At 41.0% G+C, this 17,695-nt stretch overlaps 1 protein-coding gene across 2 annotated transcripts; it reads right to left on the bottom strand.

Annotated features, from left to right (window-relative positions):
• Window positions 1-11,234: 11,234 nt before the first annotated feature.
• TMEM100 (transmembrane protein 100) lies at window positions 11,235-17,057 on the bottom strand. Of its 2 annotated transcripts, none has more exons than XM_045569479.1 (3): window positions 16,986-17,057; window positions 14,111-14,250; window positions 11,235-12,491 (listed from the first exon to the last, which is right to left on the bottom strand). In XM_045569479.1, the coding sequence occupies exon 3, from the start codon at window positions 12,420-12,422 to the stop codon at window positions 12,018-12,020; it is 405 nt and encodes a 134-aa protein (XP_045425435.1). In that variant the 5' UTR covers window positions 12,423-12,491; window positions 14,111-14,250; window positions 16,986-17,057; the 3' UTR covers window positions 11,235-12,017. The 2 variants fall into 2 exon arrangements, with proteins under 2 accessions (XP_045425435.1, XP_045425436.1); XM_045569480.1 differs by lacking the exon at window positions 16,986-17,057 and adding an exon at window positions 14,410-14,428.
• Between the last annotated feature and the right edge of the window lie 638 nt (window positions 17,058-17,695).

Below are 17,695 nucleotides of genomic sequence, written 5' to 3'. Positions count from 1 at the left end.
CATTTATGTCTTTGTTAAATATGTATTTGCACGTATGAAACACATTAGAAGTGAACTGCCACTGTGTTTGGAACATCTGGCTCCATTTCTCCACTTTATAGGCATGAGAAAGCAGACAGAGCTGCCTGGGAGGTTAGTGGAGTTGGATGCTCACTTCCAACCCTCCTTGCCCTTTTGTGGTTCCGGATTGGATTGGGTGTGTGAGGAGGGAAAGGACAGCCCTCTGGGGAGATTAATAATGTGGTCTGAAGGATGAAGATCAAAGAGTAGCCTTGGCTGCGGACCACGTAGTGACCGCAGTAACCGGCAGAGGCTTTCTGATCTCCACGCTCCTCAGTGCCCCCTGTAATCCCACACTGCATTTTGCACCCTTTGTTGGGGTCAGCACCCTTCTCAATTACACCGTCTCCACTCCACTCTTGCTTCTTCAAAGCTCCACCTCCTGCAAGGCTACAGGTCTGCTGTTTCTTTGCATATAACCCACTGTCTAGCCATCAGAGAGTACCACCAAGAAAAGTTTTACAAACCTGATATGAAGCTAATTTTTAGTTAGCATGAAAAATCAAAGGAAGTTTGTTTAAACTACTCTTAAAATATCTATCCAAAATGAATGATCCTGATTGGTCTTCTACAGATAGTATCTAACTTCACTGTAACTACAGCCAAGCCATAAGCCTCATGAAAATTTTATTGCAAATTATCGATTGCATGTTGTCTGAGATGTGCGCCAAAATAACCTGGTGGTAGGTGGCAGCTGAGGGGAAGGGGACAAACAAACCAAGACTGACTGTGAGTTGAGAATTGTTGAAGCTGGTGATAGGGACCCGGGGTTCATTATACTATTATCTCTTGCTTTAGTAAATGTTGTGAAATTTCCCTTAAGAAATTTTTTCTTTAAAAAAAAAAAATCTATTTTGTTCTCAAATTCCGGCTCCAAATAATTCTAATGTGGTTAACTGTCCTGTTTTAGAATCTGGTCATCACTTAGTTGGGTCCCCTGCTCCCTCTGTCTTCCTTATTCTCAATTTCTGTCATTGTCTTTTTTTAGCTAGCTTAGTGAAACAGGGCTCTACCTGCTTGGCGAATCTGAAGTACTGTGCACTCTTGAAGAGTGGCCCAAGAATCTTGGGCATTGCCAGACTGAATGCTCAGACTCCTTTCGTAACCATTTAAAAATATGCAGCGGTAGCTGTAGTTCCAAGTTGGAGGGTTTTATTTTCGCTGGGAACTTCAAATACCACCACTGGGCTGCACATAGAAACTAGGATGGTGGCTTGTTTGTGAAAGTCACCGTGTTTGTTCCTTTTCTTTTCCTCTTCCTTCTCTTTCCTTTTTCCTCTATTGGAAAAGCACCTATTGGTGAATAATCACCAATTTGGGGATACAAGAACTCTCTGGTGTTAAATATTTCCCAGGACATTGAAAGCCACGCTGTTTGAGCTGCTATGAATATAGACACAGTAAATTGCCCAGCCTTTGTCCTTGTTTTGGGATATTGTTGGTCTGGGAGGAAAACAAGCTCAAAACCCAAATGTAAAACCCTAGATGCGAAGGTGATACTCAAGTTTTGCTTCACAGGTGTTTTGGCACCAGCAAGCAAGCAAGCAGGGCATTTCTTAACTCAGATGAGCAGATGGGCTTGCCATTTGATCCACAGCAGAGCTTGTCCTGCAGAAACCAAGTCCAAAATATTCTACGCAGTGGGCGATTCTTTGCAACACTGGTCACTGGCAGCCTTCCCTTGAGAGCTGCCTTGGGAATGTCCCCTGAGGTGCTGCATTTCTTTAATGCTTATCTGACTCCACCACGAGGCCAACAAGGTTCCTTGAACAACCAAGAAGGGCAAGGCAAAGAAAAAGAGCAGTTTAGTCGAACTGGTTAGAACCTCGGACCGTGGAGGAAGATGTGCCAAAGAGCCTGGATTTACAACTGTCAATCATCCCTCTTGTTTTGCACAGGAAAGGCATCTCTTTAATCCACCTGTTCAATTATTTATCATGCTATGTGTTTCCTCTTAATTGTAAGTCGGGCAAAGCCTTTATGTTGTAAGGGGACACCCTAGTATTTTTTAATGACCTTAGGCAAAGTGATTGACACTAGATCCTGGAGTCAGATGTTCCTAGTGACGCAACTTGTTCTCCCAGTAGCAGGAAAGCTTCCTGCCATGATTAAGTTAGAACTTGTGAAAGTGCTAAAATGTGTGGTCAGCCTTCCTCTGATGCAAGCACTTTTATTATAGAGCCTAGCTGCAGAGGAGTGTAGCAACACAAATCCTGCCTCCAAATACCCCTTCTCTCTCTGGACTAACCACTCCAAACAGAAAGGCACTGTGCTCTATACATGTACCGGGTGCTTGAAATATCCCTGATCATAGTCGTACTTCCTCCAAATTTACAATTTTATTGGCTCTATCCCTTTCCCCTTTTCTATTTGTTTTTCTGAGTTCGTATCACAGTGTGATCACAACTGATTTATGTCTGGCAGGCTGCCAGTCTCTGAGCCCTCATCAACTACTCTAGTCAAGCAAAACAAGAAGCAATCCATTCTGTATTTGAACTTGAAATGGAAAATCATCTGTGTTTGCTTTTCTAGATAGGAGGCTGAGATGGAGCAAAAGTGTCATTCTATTTTTTTTGGATGTGGCCTACACTTCCCACTGAAAACGCTTGAGAACGTGTGAGCAGTGGATGTCAGATCCACTGTGACTCAGCACTGGATGATCCCTTCCTAGTTAAAACAACACAATAGGGCTCCCCCCTCTCCCCTTGGGTTATCTCCCCTGAGCCCGCTACTCTTCAGGGTTCCTAGGCAAAGGGTATTTTTAGGATGTGATTGCCTTCTGAGTGGTTGGATGATGAATTATTACTGATTCATTAATTTACCAATGTTGTACCACAACTAATGCAATAAGACCAAAACACACATGAGGCTATGACCCTTATAAATTGGTGACTAACTTGGAAAGGAACAGGAAACCAACAGAGAGTATGTGCACTCCCGTTACTTTATGCTCAAGACTCTTAAAAGTATTTATTCCAAATAACCATAGGCATATTGTTCCCATTCTATCTTGATCTCAAATACTCAAATATTATAAACCTATATATATAATATCAGATACTATTTATTCCAAATAACCATAGGCATTTTGTTCCCATTCTATCTTGATCTCAAATGCTCAGATATTGTAAACCTATGTATATAATATCAGATACTAAAAACCTATATTCTATAGGTTGTTATTGTTTTTGTAGAAGGTTTGTGTCTAAATTACCTTAGCCAGACTCATCTTAATGCAATTGCAAAGCATGCCTTCTTACTGCTTGACTTTCCAATATCTAGATGTGCTTGGTGCATTGTACATGCTCAGCAAACATTGGGTAAAAGAGCAAATGAGTGAAGGAATGAGAAGACCCCCGGTGCAGAAAGGAGCTGGCCTGAATCAGCAATTCCCTAATGTTGCTGCATACCAGAATCACTTAAATGTTTTTTTATTTTTAATGTCTCTCCATTTTCTTTTCTCCTTTTCCATCTATGTTCTTTTAAAGTTAATTGTTGTTCATTCAATAATTTAAATAATATAGCAATCTCTTAAGAAAAATGTCTGATTTTCCTTGAAGTAACATCCTAATGATGTAAATACTCTTAACAATTCAACAAGTGTTCTATATTTTTTCCTTGTTTAAACAAACCCAAATACACTTTCAGTTTGTTTTATAAGAATGGCATCATCTAATAAAGATTAGTTTAAAACTTGATTTTTTTTCACATAATATATTGCAGACACCCTTCCAAATTAATGTTAGTACATACCAATCGGCCTCATTTATTTTATTAGCTACATAGTATCCAGAATATAGATGCATTGTAATTCATTCAAGTTTGTGTGTGTGCACATGCAAGTGCTGACAATACAGATATAAATATTCTTGTAGTTCCATTACATTTGTATCTTTCAGATAAATTTTCAGAAGTATGATAGGAATAAAGAGCATATACATTTAAATTTTTTAAAAAATGGCCGTATAACCTGATTTCCTTTTGCCAGCACTATACTTACCAATCTTCTACTTTATTATATATCTATTGAGAAATAAAATGATATCATATTGTGGTTACTAATTTGCATTTCCTGGGACATTTTCTTGTTTGTTTTTCCCACTATGAACCTACTGAACCAAAATCTTTGGGGTCAGCACCTGAGAATCCTGGTCTTTATGAAAACCCCTAGGCACGTCTGATGCAGCCAGTGCCCAGACAGGCATTTGGAAACCACTGGTCAAGACAATCTCTCACGCTCTATTGAGATGTAAGCATCTATTATTAAAAAAAGAAAAAAATGAAACCCCCCCAACAACAATAAAAACCTCAAAAGCAACAAGAGCTGGTTAGTGAAAAATGTGTATTGCATTATCATGTTATGTTTTCTATATGATTTAAAACCCTACACTTATTTTAGATGTTGATGCAAATTTCAACATCATCACTTTTTTTTTTAAATGTCCGGTCCAAGCAGAAAGAAGATAGCTATAGACATAACCAATTACAAGACCTGCTAAAACATTTTTAACTGCGTGGCCAGGGAGCATTGAACCCCAAGGGAGGCATCCTATAGGAACCTACAATGCCTGGGTTAGTGAGGTGGTAGAAAAATGCAATGGAAAGAAGAAAAATTTGCAGCCAGAAGAGCTGCATCTGGGCGTGAGCCTTATTTCTACCACATATGAACTATTTGATCATGAGCAAATCATTTATCTTTTCCAAGCTTCAGTTTCTGCATCTATTAATAAAAATGAGAATAACATTTTATAGAGTTTCTGGAAGGAATTAGCAAGGAAGTGCAAGGGAAATGCTCTGTCCACGTTAAAGTACCATGGAAATGCTTATTGGCCCTCTGTTAGGTAGTTTGATAGCATCAAAGCTACTTTTGAGATATGTAAATTTGGATGTGACTATGCTGAACACAAACAACTTCTGACTGAGAAAACAAAACATCGATATGTACATGGATTTGGAGAGGACGAGTTCCCCGCCGGATAAGGCCTAATGCAAATTTCTGTGGCAACCCATTTCCATCAGAATTTGCAATTTCACCCACAACATAAACTGCTGTTTTTCTACTAATGTCCCATTTAAACTGATTTTCTTGTAGCTTTCATAGTTTTATATGTCACCTATTCACTCAAAGCATGTCAGCTTTGAGATAGAGAATAATATTTTGAGTACTAGGTATTGGCAGAAGCACTTTATATCTATTAATTCAATTAATACTTAAGACCACCATACGAGGTGAACAATTATTAGTCCTATTTGGTTGGTGAGAAAATTGAGGCAGGAAGAAACTGATTTGTACAGAGACATATAGGTAGTAAGAGGTAAAGCTGTATTTTAAGCCCAGGTACTTTAACCATAGTGATATACTGTCTTCGGGAAGAAGTATTTGATATGATGATGAGGCAAAAAAATTTAATTGTGGTAATATTTTTTATTAATGATCCCCAAGTGCTTTTAGATTGAAGTGAAGTGCTTGTGCTCTATTAGAACCTAAACATTTTGTTCTCTGGTCATAAATTCGAGCCCTACAGATGTTGGAGTTATTTAACCCCTTTGCTTGTACAGAATTTTGCAATTGACAAATACACTCAACAAGTTCTTTCACTGTCACCCTGAGCCAGTGAGGTGGAGAGACTGAAGGTGAGCTTTTTCCCTCATCTCCCAGCATTCACTTCTGGTTTTCCCTCTGGGAATATTCCTGATTGCACCTCCTCACTTCCTGTCACCTGGCTAACACCTCTACCTCTCCTGCTCTTATCAAGTCACCACCTGCAGAAAGCCTTCTTTGATTGTCCCTAAAGTGTGTTAAGTTTTCCTGCTCTGCACTTCCTTCACACCCTGCCTCCAGTGGCAGGCTGAGGCTGCCTCATATCCTGAATCTCAAATTTTCCACATAGGAAACTCAAGGAGGCTGAGAATGAAAGCAGCGCCTTTGGTGGCAGAAGATGTGGCTGGCTGGGGTCCCGAGTCCCATGTCCACTAATAGGAGAGAGTGCCTTGATATTTGTAAAAGGCTACAAATCTATGGAAGGTTCTCAGAAGAAGGCCTGGCTTCTGATGGCAACTGATTCAGTAATCATCTCCAATTTTAGTCTTGGTTTCTCAAAAACTGTTGCTGACCACACTCTTTAACTGAGACACTTGACCCTGTGTCGCTCAACTTCTACTTGGGACGTTTATTCAGGTGTAGAGTACTGAAAGATTACCGTGTACCAGGCAGGATAGGGCTAGTGGTTAAGCGAGTGGGTTCTGGATTTTGAATTCAGGCCCTACTCTTTACTAGCTGTGGGATCTCAATTAGTCGGATTCATCAGTGTCTCAGTTTCCTCATCTGTAAAATGAAGACAGTGATAGTATCAACATCACTGGATTGTTGTGAGGATCAAATGAGATATTCCATGCAGAGCTCAGAGTACGATGTTTGGAGCATAGTGGATGCTTGATAAATGCTGCTGTTGGGACTATAAATTAAATTCCCAGTCTCTAGGCTGATTTCCTGATTTTTAGAGCACTTCCCTGAGAATTCCGTTTTGCTGCTTTGCTCCTTCAAAGCCCAAATCTAAATCTGATTTTTCCGCTCTAAATCCTGGTTTCATCTCTAACCTGTGCTGCCTTGTCAGAGCCCATGTGACATCTCCTCTCTCAATACTTTAAAAGCAGGAGTTTTATCTACCAGAATGATTAAAATGAAAAAGATGAAGATGTAGTACATCCAGGCTATCTTATCATGCTGGTCAAGAGTAAATTGATTCTGCTATTTTTGAAAAGTGTGTGGCAGTAAAGCTGAACTCATACCTGTCCTTTAATCCAGGAATTCCACACCTAGGTCTATCTTTAACATGCATATACGTATATCAAAATTCACGTAGAAGAAATTTTACAGTAGTACAATATTAGCTACCTATTGCCACAAAACAAATTACCCCCAAACTTAGCAACTTGAAAAAACAAACATTTATTATCTCACAGTTTCTGAGGGTCAGGAATCTGGGAGTAACTTAGCCGGGTGCAGGGCCAACTCATCCATTAGATGTGGTAGGCACAGTGCCCAGGGCCCACAATACTTGTCAGTACAATTTTCTCCTTCCAGTGAGTGAGACACATCCTTTTTTTTTGGAATGGAGAAAGGGGCCTAGAAAGATAAAGGTTCCTAGTTCCCGTAAAGTCACAATGCAGCCCTGGACGGGCAGGGTGGGGTGGGGAGGGGTGGTGGTGATGGTCTCTCATGAGGTTTCGGTCAAGCCATCAGCAGGGAATGCCATCGTTCGAAGACCCCACTGGGGGAAGATCTACCACCAAGCTCACTCAAGTAGTTGCTGGCAGGTCTCAGTTCTTCTGTGATTATTGGCCAGAGGCTTCAGTTTCTCACCACGTGGACCTCTCTAGAACTGCCTGGGTGTTCTGATGACATGGCAGGTGGCTTCCCTCAGAACAAGTGGAGAGAGTGAGAGTGAAAGTAAGAGAGAGAAAAACACCAAGATGTTTTTCATAACCTAATCTCGGAAGCGACATACCATCACTTCTCCCATACTCTACTGCTCACACAACCCAGCTCCAAGACAGTGCAGGAGGGGATCACACAAGCACGCGAACACCAGGAGTCAGGGGTCACTGGGGCTGTCATAGAGGCTGGCTACCCAAGGTTCTATCTTTTGTTAGAAACTAGAAACTATCCAAATGCCTGTCGACAGTAGACAGGATAAATAAATTATGGTGTATTTGTACAATGGAATTCTATACAGCAATGAGAAGGAACCATTTATAACTGCATACAATAATAGAGATGTATCTCATAAACATACTATCGCACAAAAGTCAGCCACAAAGAATATACACTATATGATTCCATTTACAAAAAGCTAAAAACAGGCAACACTACTCTATGTGTTAGAGGTCAGACTGTGGTTCCTCCTGGAGAGATAGTGACAAGAGGTGGGTACAAAGAGATTTTAGGTGCTGGCAATATTCAGTTTCTTCATCCAGGTGTTAGTTCCACAGGTTTGTTTGTAGAAATTCAATTGAGCTGTATGCCTTTCTCCGAGTATGTTATACTTTCATAGGAGTTTTTCAAAAGTTGGTGTTATAATACCTATATTGTCTCCCTTTCCTAAAGAGACATTCTGGAAATGATTTAGGTTATGGCTAAGTATAAAAAGGGGTGCTATAGACTAAATGTTTGTGTCCCCCCAAATGTATACGTTGAAAGCTAATCTGCAATGTGATGGGATATGAAGGTGGGGGTTTTGGGAGGTGATTAGTCATGAGGGTTTCACTGGGTTTAGTGCCCTTATAAGGTGCCCCAGACAACTTCTCTGCCTCTTCTGCCATGTGAGGGCACTGCAAGAAAGCTCCACTTTATGAACCAGAGAGCAGGCCTTCAGCAGAGACCGAATCTGCTGGCAGCTTGATCTTGTTCTTCCCAGCCTTTAGAACTGTGAGAAATAAATTTCTGTTGTCTGTAAGCCACCCAATCTGTCCTACTTTTGTTATAGCAGCCCCAAAGCACTAAGACACTGGGATAACCATAATGTGTCGTCAACGTATTGATCCCAGTACTAGGCCTCACTCGCTGTGAGATATTGGTTGAACAAGTCACTTAACTCTCTGAACTGTAGTTTTCTCAATTGCAAAGCAGAGCGGACACTTATACTACTACACTCAGAGTGTGCTGGAGAATATTGAGTAATAACAAGTGCAGTTGAGTCCTGTTACACTATAAGTGCTATAATATTAAGATCTTCCAACTTCAAAACTATAATTACTTCCCAAGAGATCAGGATAACTATCATCTGTCTATTATTCATCTATCTATTTACCTATCCTCTCTCTCTCTCTTCCCTGTCTCCCCCTCTTCTTCTCTCTCTCTCTTTCGGGGTAGAGGGGGTAGAATAAGTAGGTTTGAGGATTTGTGAACCGGCTCTCCTGGGTTTATCTTCTGGCCTTAGCCGTCTGCACTATCCACGTGACCTCCTTCAGTGGTGAGATTCCCTAGATTAGCCAAAACAGCAAGGTGGGGAGAGCAAAGCCGCCAGGCAGCTGTGGTTCTTGCTGGGCCAGAACCCAACTACCCAGGGTAAGGTTAAAAGTTGTTTCCGTGTCCTCTGGGATGTGTGGGTTTACGGGGAATCTTAACAAGTGATACAGCTGGTTTCTGATGTTCCAGGGTGAGGCTAGATTATCTTTTTAATACATTTACGCATGCATGTTGTATATGTATTCATTTAACACCTGCTTATTTGTACATAGTAGGACCACTTGTAAGGATAGACTTTGCCCAATAAAGACATGCTATGAGATAATTGTGATAATTCATAATTCAAGTCTGGGTATATTCTCCTTGTGGGAGCTGGGATTCACAGTGTGCAGGACTGTCTCTGTGCCTTATAGCTTTGCAACGGTGTATACCTCTTAATGTAACTGGAGGCTCCCTAGGCAAGGCAAGTCCTTCCCGTACTGGGAGAACCCCAAGATAACCAGTGTGAAGTAGCTTAGGGTAGTGGGCTAAATAGAGAATCTCCCCCAACTCCTCACATCTGGGAGACATATGATCCTATTTCAGTCATTACAGCTTAAGTCTTTTCATAGTACTGTATATTTTGTGGGGACTCAAGTAGCAGCATGACGCCCCCTGGTGGCCAGAAATAATCAATGAGTTTGCTTTCCAAGCATTTCAAAGGGCCGATCTGGTTGAAGAAGTACTGAGGGAGTAAGTACTCACCTAGACAGGGTGCTTACAGTGGCGGCATGATCGGGTGGGATGACCTATATGGGAGAGAGTTGAGAACTAAACCATTTTTAAGGAGATTAGAACGAACTGTAATTTTGGATAAACCAGTTATTCTCTGATTTTTCATTCTATGGTTCATTTACCGCCTCAGTTAGGTACTTACTGAGTACCTAATCTGTGCACGACATTATGTTAGGCATCACATTGGAGTTAAAAAGAAGTTATATCACACACTTCCAAGGATATTTGGATAAAACATTTATACCACCAACACAATAAAAAATAAGAGGTGCTAACAGAAAACAAATAATGACTTTCGAAAGGGCACTTTCAGATAAAAGAGAAGGCCTCCAGGAAGAGGTAGAGTTTGAGCTGGGGTGCTGAGGAGAAGCAGGATTTGGGGAGATTGAGATGGAGGAAAGGATGGTATTATAAAAGAGAGAAAATGCAAGTTTGAACAGATATAGAGGCAAGAATACCAGGGCCCAGTGCAGGAATGGTGAATAGCCTTGTCTGGCTAACTTGTAAGTCCCTTTGGGGGTCAGAATGAGAATGAAAGCTGGGTACATCTGTTTGGTTCAAACTGGAGGAACTTGAATCTTGCCTGAGAAATTTCTTCACAAAACAATGGGAGCCTTTGATTATCTTTGAGCAGAAAAATGTCAAAGCAGACTAACTTGCACTGAAATGAGCACAGTCCTATACACTTGCTTGCGTTTGGCTGGGAGGAATGTTGATCTGCACATGCCACTATCTGAACTCCAAATTCATTAAGGTGCTTCCACTTACCCAAACCATATGAGCACCAGGGAGTAGCCAGTGCCAGAAGGCTCCTGCCATATTTAATTAAATTCCTGGATAAAAGTCCTGTCAATGAATGTGCTATGCTAGGCTTTTTTGGTTTTGTTTTTTCCAAGTTTTAAGAAATGCCACATGCCTATCTTCATGCTTTAATTTCATGTGGTTTAAACTACATGGATGAGGAACATTTCTGGCTGGAGTCATGGGGTAGAGTCCTAGCTATGGAATAGCTCAATGTCCACAGAAGAATTCAAGCTGTAACCTTATTTGCATTGCATCAGAACTAACCGAGTAAGCAGCCTGAGAATCTACATGATATTTGGCATACAGCTGGTACTTAGAAACACGTTAAACAAATAATGACTGATTCAGTAAAAATGCAATGCACATTTAATGGGACATTATAAAATTCTTGACCCCAGGTGTTGATTTCCTAAATTATAGCAGGGAAATCCTTTAGAATGTAGTAAACATAATTAATACTAGTCTTCAGAAGTAATGAAAAAATAGGATAAAAATAAAAATCTTAGAGTAGAGTTAAGAAAAAGCAACATGCCCATTTGAGAGAAGTACAATTGAGAACTTGCAAATGAGACAATGGAAGATGGGCAATTTGGAACTGCAGTAAAAATAACTACAACAGAAACAACCATTTAAGAAGTTTCAGCAGCAATGAGTATTTATTATTTTGAATTAAATGTACATTTACCTTTTATATAAAAACCATCAAAAGTGCTTGCTATACTGGATTATTTTAATATTAATTTAGCCCTCAACATCATCTATTAGCTATAACTTTGACTTTTTTCCCTTCTGATACATCATTACAAACACCTAAAACGGTCTAATGTTAAAACATAAAAAATATTAGTTTATTCTTCAAGATAAAGTACCACCAGTGATGAGTTACTGAAAGTGAAAAATAAAAACAGATGCCAGAAAAATCAACTTATTGGAAAAAAAAAATTATCACAGAATTTCATAGGAGTATGCAAAGTCCAAAGAAATTTAGACCCTTGGCAGAAAGCTTTTTATGATACAACTTCTTAAGAGTAGGGGTTATTTCTTTTGGAGGCAGTTGTCTGGTGTGTCAGCACTAGCCTGTTATTTTTCTCATCTTTTCTCCGCTACTTTCCAGGGTGAACCAATTGCTGCCTAATGCTGTGCACCTCCTATGACCCCCCCAAAATGTTTAACGTAAAGAGAAAGCTGGTTTTTCAGTCTTAGAAATAGCCCTTAGGGTTAAGTTTGTCATTAAAGAAGACGCGAGTCATTTCTCTCAAAGGAGAAACCCCTCCACCCCCTCCCCACCCCCGGTTCTTCTCGTCTGCTCCGACACCAAGTCAGCTGTCTCCCTTGATGGTTCTGGGTGCCAGGGCTGACAAAGTTAGAGCAGGTGTTTGGGCCCACATAGCCCACTGGGTCTCATTCAGTCTTAAGCAAACAAGCTTCTCTGATTTGCCACGAGAGCTGTCTGACTCTCCCGTCTCTTGGCCTTCTTGCTCCTTTGTCTCACCTTCCAGCACAGGGCGCTGGAGGCTAATAAAAAAAGTCCAGAAGACAGAACCACCAGGCCAAAGATGGAGATGATGGAGCCGTGGGAATTGAAGCTGTAGGCCACCGCGGTGACCACGACGCCGGCGATGAAGACGACCACGGCGAAGGGGATGATGCAGCGGTAGCAGGAGAGCTCCGCGCCCCCTGTCGCGGCCATCAGCTGAATCTCGCTGACCAGGGGCACTGTGGGGACCACAGGTTCGCTCTTGGGATTCTTCTCTGGCATCACTGGCATGCGTGCCTTTGGGGCTCCCAGGATCTCTTTTATGGGCTCTTCAGTCATTTTTACAATGGTGATTCTTCCTAGCTGGGTTTGCAGACTTAGATCTGGAGAGTCTCACCTGGGTAGAAACTGCAGAAAAAACAAGAGACGTCAACTAAATGTATCAGAATAAGCCCTGCAAGCAGGAGTGCAAAACCGGGGAGACAGATGCATTTAAAAATCACCTTGACTCTTTTCCCTAATTGGTTGCATTCTCTTTGCATGGAGCCAAAAATTAAGAAAGATGAAGCAGATGAGAATAAAGAAAGGGATGACATAAAAAGCAGGAAGCACTTTACAGTGTTTAATATACCCTGGCAGTCTACAAAAATGTTTTACAAGCTTTTCCGCTTTGTCTATTGCTTCTCTGTCCCCTGAACACACAGAAAAGCCTGAATCCTAATCTAAAGACGGCCTCATTTCAAGAGGAGAATATGTTATAAACAATATTTCGCAGTTAGTTCCACAACTCATAGCAACTTAGACTGTGCCAGTCTTGCCGGGCATAACATGCATTCTTTCCAAACTATCACCCATCCACTGCCCACAAAATCCATGTCAAGACAAGTAGCCAGAAATGAATTATGTTCTTCTCCATCAGCTGACAGCCAACAAGTCCATTGTGTTACTATTAAACACCTGCACCCTGGGACCTTTCTAGTTCACCATTTCGGGTGGGCAGTTCAGCAAAATATTCATTGACAATGAGGTGAGGATTTGTGATCTGAAATGTGACAATGTCCATTTGAAAAGAGAAAAATAAGAAAAAAGAATTCAACAACTTCATAGGATATAATTTTGTGCTTTGTCCTGTTAAAAATAAAATCAAGTGCTAGGACAATTAGTTGTCAATTCACAAATTTTCTATTAATCAACAAGGAATTTCGATATTATGTATACTATGGCATGCTTAAACAAATAAGCATGCTAGACTTTTGCAAAAGTTTACAAATTCATTTTTCTCCATGCCCTTGTGTATAAAACTTGTTGCTATGCCCCTTCCTAAATATTTTTTTAAAATTTTTAAGTTTATAAAGTAAAAAAGTTACAGTAAGCTGAGGTTAATTTATCATTTTTTTTCTTATTTCAGCATATTGTGGGGGTACAAAAGTTTAGGTTACATATATTTCCCTTGCCCCTCCACCCCCCTGAGTCAGAGCTTCAAACATGTCCATCCCCTAAATATTTTGAACCTGAAAATTTCAGGACAAAACGTGAAACGTTTGATCAAAAGCATCTGGTTGAAATACTGTCTAGTAGAAATCAGTGGCAACTCTTGTCTGCTGCTCAGACATATTAAGTCCCTGCCTTCCATTCTCAAAAAGCTGTCTAGTTGCTGAATAGTTAAGCAGTTGCAGTTACCGAGTTTAAAACAAGATACTTGAGACCATTTCAATGAGATTCACTCTTTGACTATATTAAGCATCTACTACAAACAAATTCAACCCCAAATCAAACCTCACTGGTTCTCCTCCCACCCTGGCAGATCAAAATATCACTCTCTGAGCAATGAAATGAAATATCAGGGCTGTCTACTTACGTGTCATTTTTAATAACCAAACAAATTAATCACTGTTGTCCAATGATACCCTAAATACTGGCTAAGCCAGTTAAAGGATATTTGAAATTATGTCTGAAAAAAAACTTCACCCCAAAGCTGTGATTGAGCTAATCTGAAAATGAAGATCTACCCCCAGACTTGCACGTACCTCTGAGAGAGGCAGTCCATTACCACGGAAACCACTTGACTTCGAAGGGAAGAAACAGCAACAGGAGCTTCTTCGTTCAACTTCTGGGAAAGATCTGGAACAGCCCGGCTGTCAATGAAATGACAGGTCAGGGATCTCTTCTGGGGAAAAGAAAAGATGTAAAAATATTTTACTACATGGGCTGGTTTGGGATCCGGAGCTCTTTGCTTCTTTCAGGCTACCTCTGTTCCTAAATGACGCTTGTCTTTCCCTCCCTCTCTCTTTTTATTCCCTCCCCCTGGGGTTTGCCCCTCCCTGACATTTTTTTTTTTTTTTCCTTTCGTTCTTTTCCTTGCCAGCAGATTTTGGCTTCCCCCAACTCTGCTCAGTGACATGATAAGTCGGAATCATTTCTACAGAGTCTCTAGAGAGAGGAGCCAGCTTTTACTTTTATTTCTCTCGCAGCATTTACTAAGCAGACTGCTTTGTGAGTTTGAATGACTCATTTTTTCCCCAGCCAACCTCCAGATCTTCCTCCCGTCCATCAGGCATTTTTATAAGAAAATCCCAGAGTCAGCGTTGCAGGCCCAGCTGAGGGGACAGAGCCGAGGGGACAGACACGCTAGGGCGGCAGGAACAGCTGTGAAGTCACTGGGCAGCTGAACTCAGCCTCTAAGCCAGCAAAAATCCATATTCCTAGGTTTTCCCTGTCATGTGTGTGATGGTCATATGACACTTAAAAATCCCACTTGTTTGATGTTAATTTATTTAGGAAGGAGGATTGGAGACACAGATGTTTTTGGTTAAGGGGGAAAACTAGTCATCTTGATTTAAACAGAATTGCTGACAGCTTATACTAGGAGGTTAGTAACTTGGGGAATGCTTGGTCATCATCATTGCTGCCATTACGGAGTACCTATTAATACCGTGGGCATGGCACCATATTAACAAATGCCACCATTAACATTAATTCTCACTAGTTGACTACAAAATAAAGTAACAGAGGCTCAGAGAGGTTAAGTAATCTGACAAAGGTCACACAGTAGGAAAGAAACCCTTGGTTTGAATCCTAGTCTTTAATGGATACATAAATCACCTGTGGAGCTTGTTAAATGGAGATTCTGATTCAGTCAGTCTGTAACAAGCTCCCTACCTACACTGAGGCTGCTGTTCCTTGGCCCACTTTAAGGAGCAAAGTATTTTAAACATTCAAGCATATATCACATTGACACATCGTACTCTCAAACAATAAAGTTACAAGTCTATTTCCCACCTCAATAAATGGCCTTATAGAGTTATGCTTTCTTACAGACAAGCTATTTGAAATTTTAAAGTATTTGAAATACATAAAGCCCCACGTTGCCTTTTTGAGGGAAAAAAAATGAATACTGGGAGACTATTATAAGTTTGTTCTATAGTTTTGTAGCTGAAAGTTATCCACCCCCATTTTTTAATCTGAACAAGTGTTAATAACTCCTTTTAATTAATACAGTGAATCTACAAGTCCAAATAAAATCTTGGAAGAGATTTGTTTTCCTTGTTTCAGATTGTTAGATTTCTCTAACTGCTGGCAAATCTCAAACATTTTACTTCCATTTTATAATAGCACATTCTTTCCAGCCTCATCTAGTAACGATACCATGGTGATTTTGTCCCAAAAGAGGAGGGATCAGAAGTCCTTTTCTTCTAGAATGAAAGCCAGGGATAAGGCTTCATCATTTCAAAAACTAAAGTTGAAACGTCCCTAAAGCCTGGTTGAATTGGGTGAGCCCAGCCTGTGACAACTACCTGGAGGATCTCGGTCACCATCCTCCCCTTCTTAAAATGTGGCACCTAAAGGGACAGAGCCATCATCCCCAAGGAGTCTTGTCACTTTGTCACTTGGCGTTGAAGATCAGGGATACTTAGAACCAGGGCATCTCAGAACTTGCTAAAATTGCCCCAGGAAGACAAGGAGATTGGGAGCCACTGGCTACAAAAACTGGAGATTCTTGAGAAACTCCTTAAAAGAGCAATCTTCCCACCTGTGAACTCTGGCCTTCGGGAGCAATTCTGCTCTGCTTCCTAGTATGGGCCACTTTCCCCCCAAATTAGGTCAATTATCCCACTGAAGCTCTGAGTATCACCTGATTCTGTTGAAAATCATGCTTCCCTGTTACCAAAGCTAAAGGTAAATGAATGGAACCTCTTGAGAGGAGCCCTTGGCTGAATCTACAGTGAGGCACAGTGAATGTATCTGTGCCTGGGGAGCATGGACAGGTCTGTCATTACTTCTAACAGCAAAGCTTGCTTCAGCCTTGCCAGGCTTCAGGTGACACACTCACCCTAATTCTCCTTCACCCTAAGTCTCCTGTATCTGCCTCTGCCTACATATACATCTCCGGACTCATAAGTAGACAACCGATGATTTCTATTGATAAATTCAAAGACGTATGAAGATTTGAGATAAAGCGGCAATTGTATCAGAAAATACCTATTATTATAATCACTGACACAGGCTGGCTTTAACTAACTTTACTTCTTCAAATTGAAATTGAAAGAGAATTCCTAGTGATGTATGCCTGATGCCTTTGAATGTTTATTCCCCCTTCCACTCTATGCTTATAAGCTAGTGGACACCCCTGGGAATCCCTTCAGGAACACCTGCCCCCAAATGCAAAATTTCATCCACATACAACCAGTCTTATTTTTGCAAGTCTTTTCTTTTCAGGAGAGAGAGGAAATCTCTCTATTTCTTCGCAAAGTACATGGCTTTAGGAGACTCCTTTAAGTTTGGAAAACTTTTCTGAAAGTCTTTAATGTATGAATTATATCTATGCCTCCCAGCCCCAACCCTCATAGGCATTCAACATCTCCCTCCTAGATCTTTTCAAAGAACAAGGCAAAGATCTCTTACCTTCCCCAGCCAGAGTCGGACTGAGACAGCTGCCGGCCCCCACCAACAGCCACCCAGAGAGGGGGATGCAAATCACTGTACTAGGGACCGTAAACAAAGTACTCAGCAAGGCTTAAACACAATTAAGGGACCGGAGACAATTTGGTAAGAGGAAATCCCTTGAATGCTGTTATGTTTGACTGTGCGTTTTCCTCTATGAGAATGTAATCCATACGTTCCTTTTAAAGGGCATCATGTTTGCAAAGAATGTCTTTCTTTGTTTCTCTCTCTTTATATCTTTATTCCGTTTCAAGATTTTCTCTATCCAAAGCTCCATTCTGAGGCTATCCCTCTGTACAGCCTGAACCTGCTGAAAAGAATTTGTCTGTAATCTTTGTTCTATGCTTCTAAGAGGGTGTGGGGCTTGGGAAGCGTTTGTGTAGGGGAATGGGACCGTAAACTAATCTCTTTCACTATTACATGCAGGTAATAAAAGGGGTGCACGGAAGGTAAGTGTTAGTGGTGAAAAGGGCATTTGGTGCCTGTGTGGACGCTCTCCCTGAAGTGAGGGCAGTGATCTTATCAGGACTTTTCAACAGAGATCCCAAGGCGCCACGGACAGGGTGGTGTACTGGACAATCACATCTCTGTGGCGACTTTCCACCAACGGCATCATAAACAGCAGAGCTAGGAACACTTGCCCCCAAATTTGAAAAATCTCATTTTTCTTA

Source organism: Lemur catta, chromosome 15 (genome assembly GCF_020740605.2).
Source record: "Lemur catta isolate mLemCat1 chromosome 15, mLemCat1.pri, whole genome shotgun sequence".
Lineage (NCBI taxonomy): Eukaryota > Metazoa > Chordata > Mammalia > Primates > Lemuridae > Lemur > Lemur catta.
The sequence above is the reverse complement of the archived record's forward strand: the minus strand, read 5'-3'. Positions and strand labels throughout refer to the sequence as shown.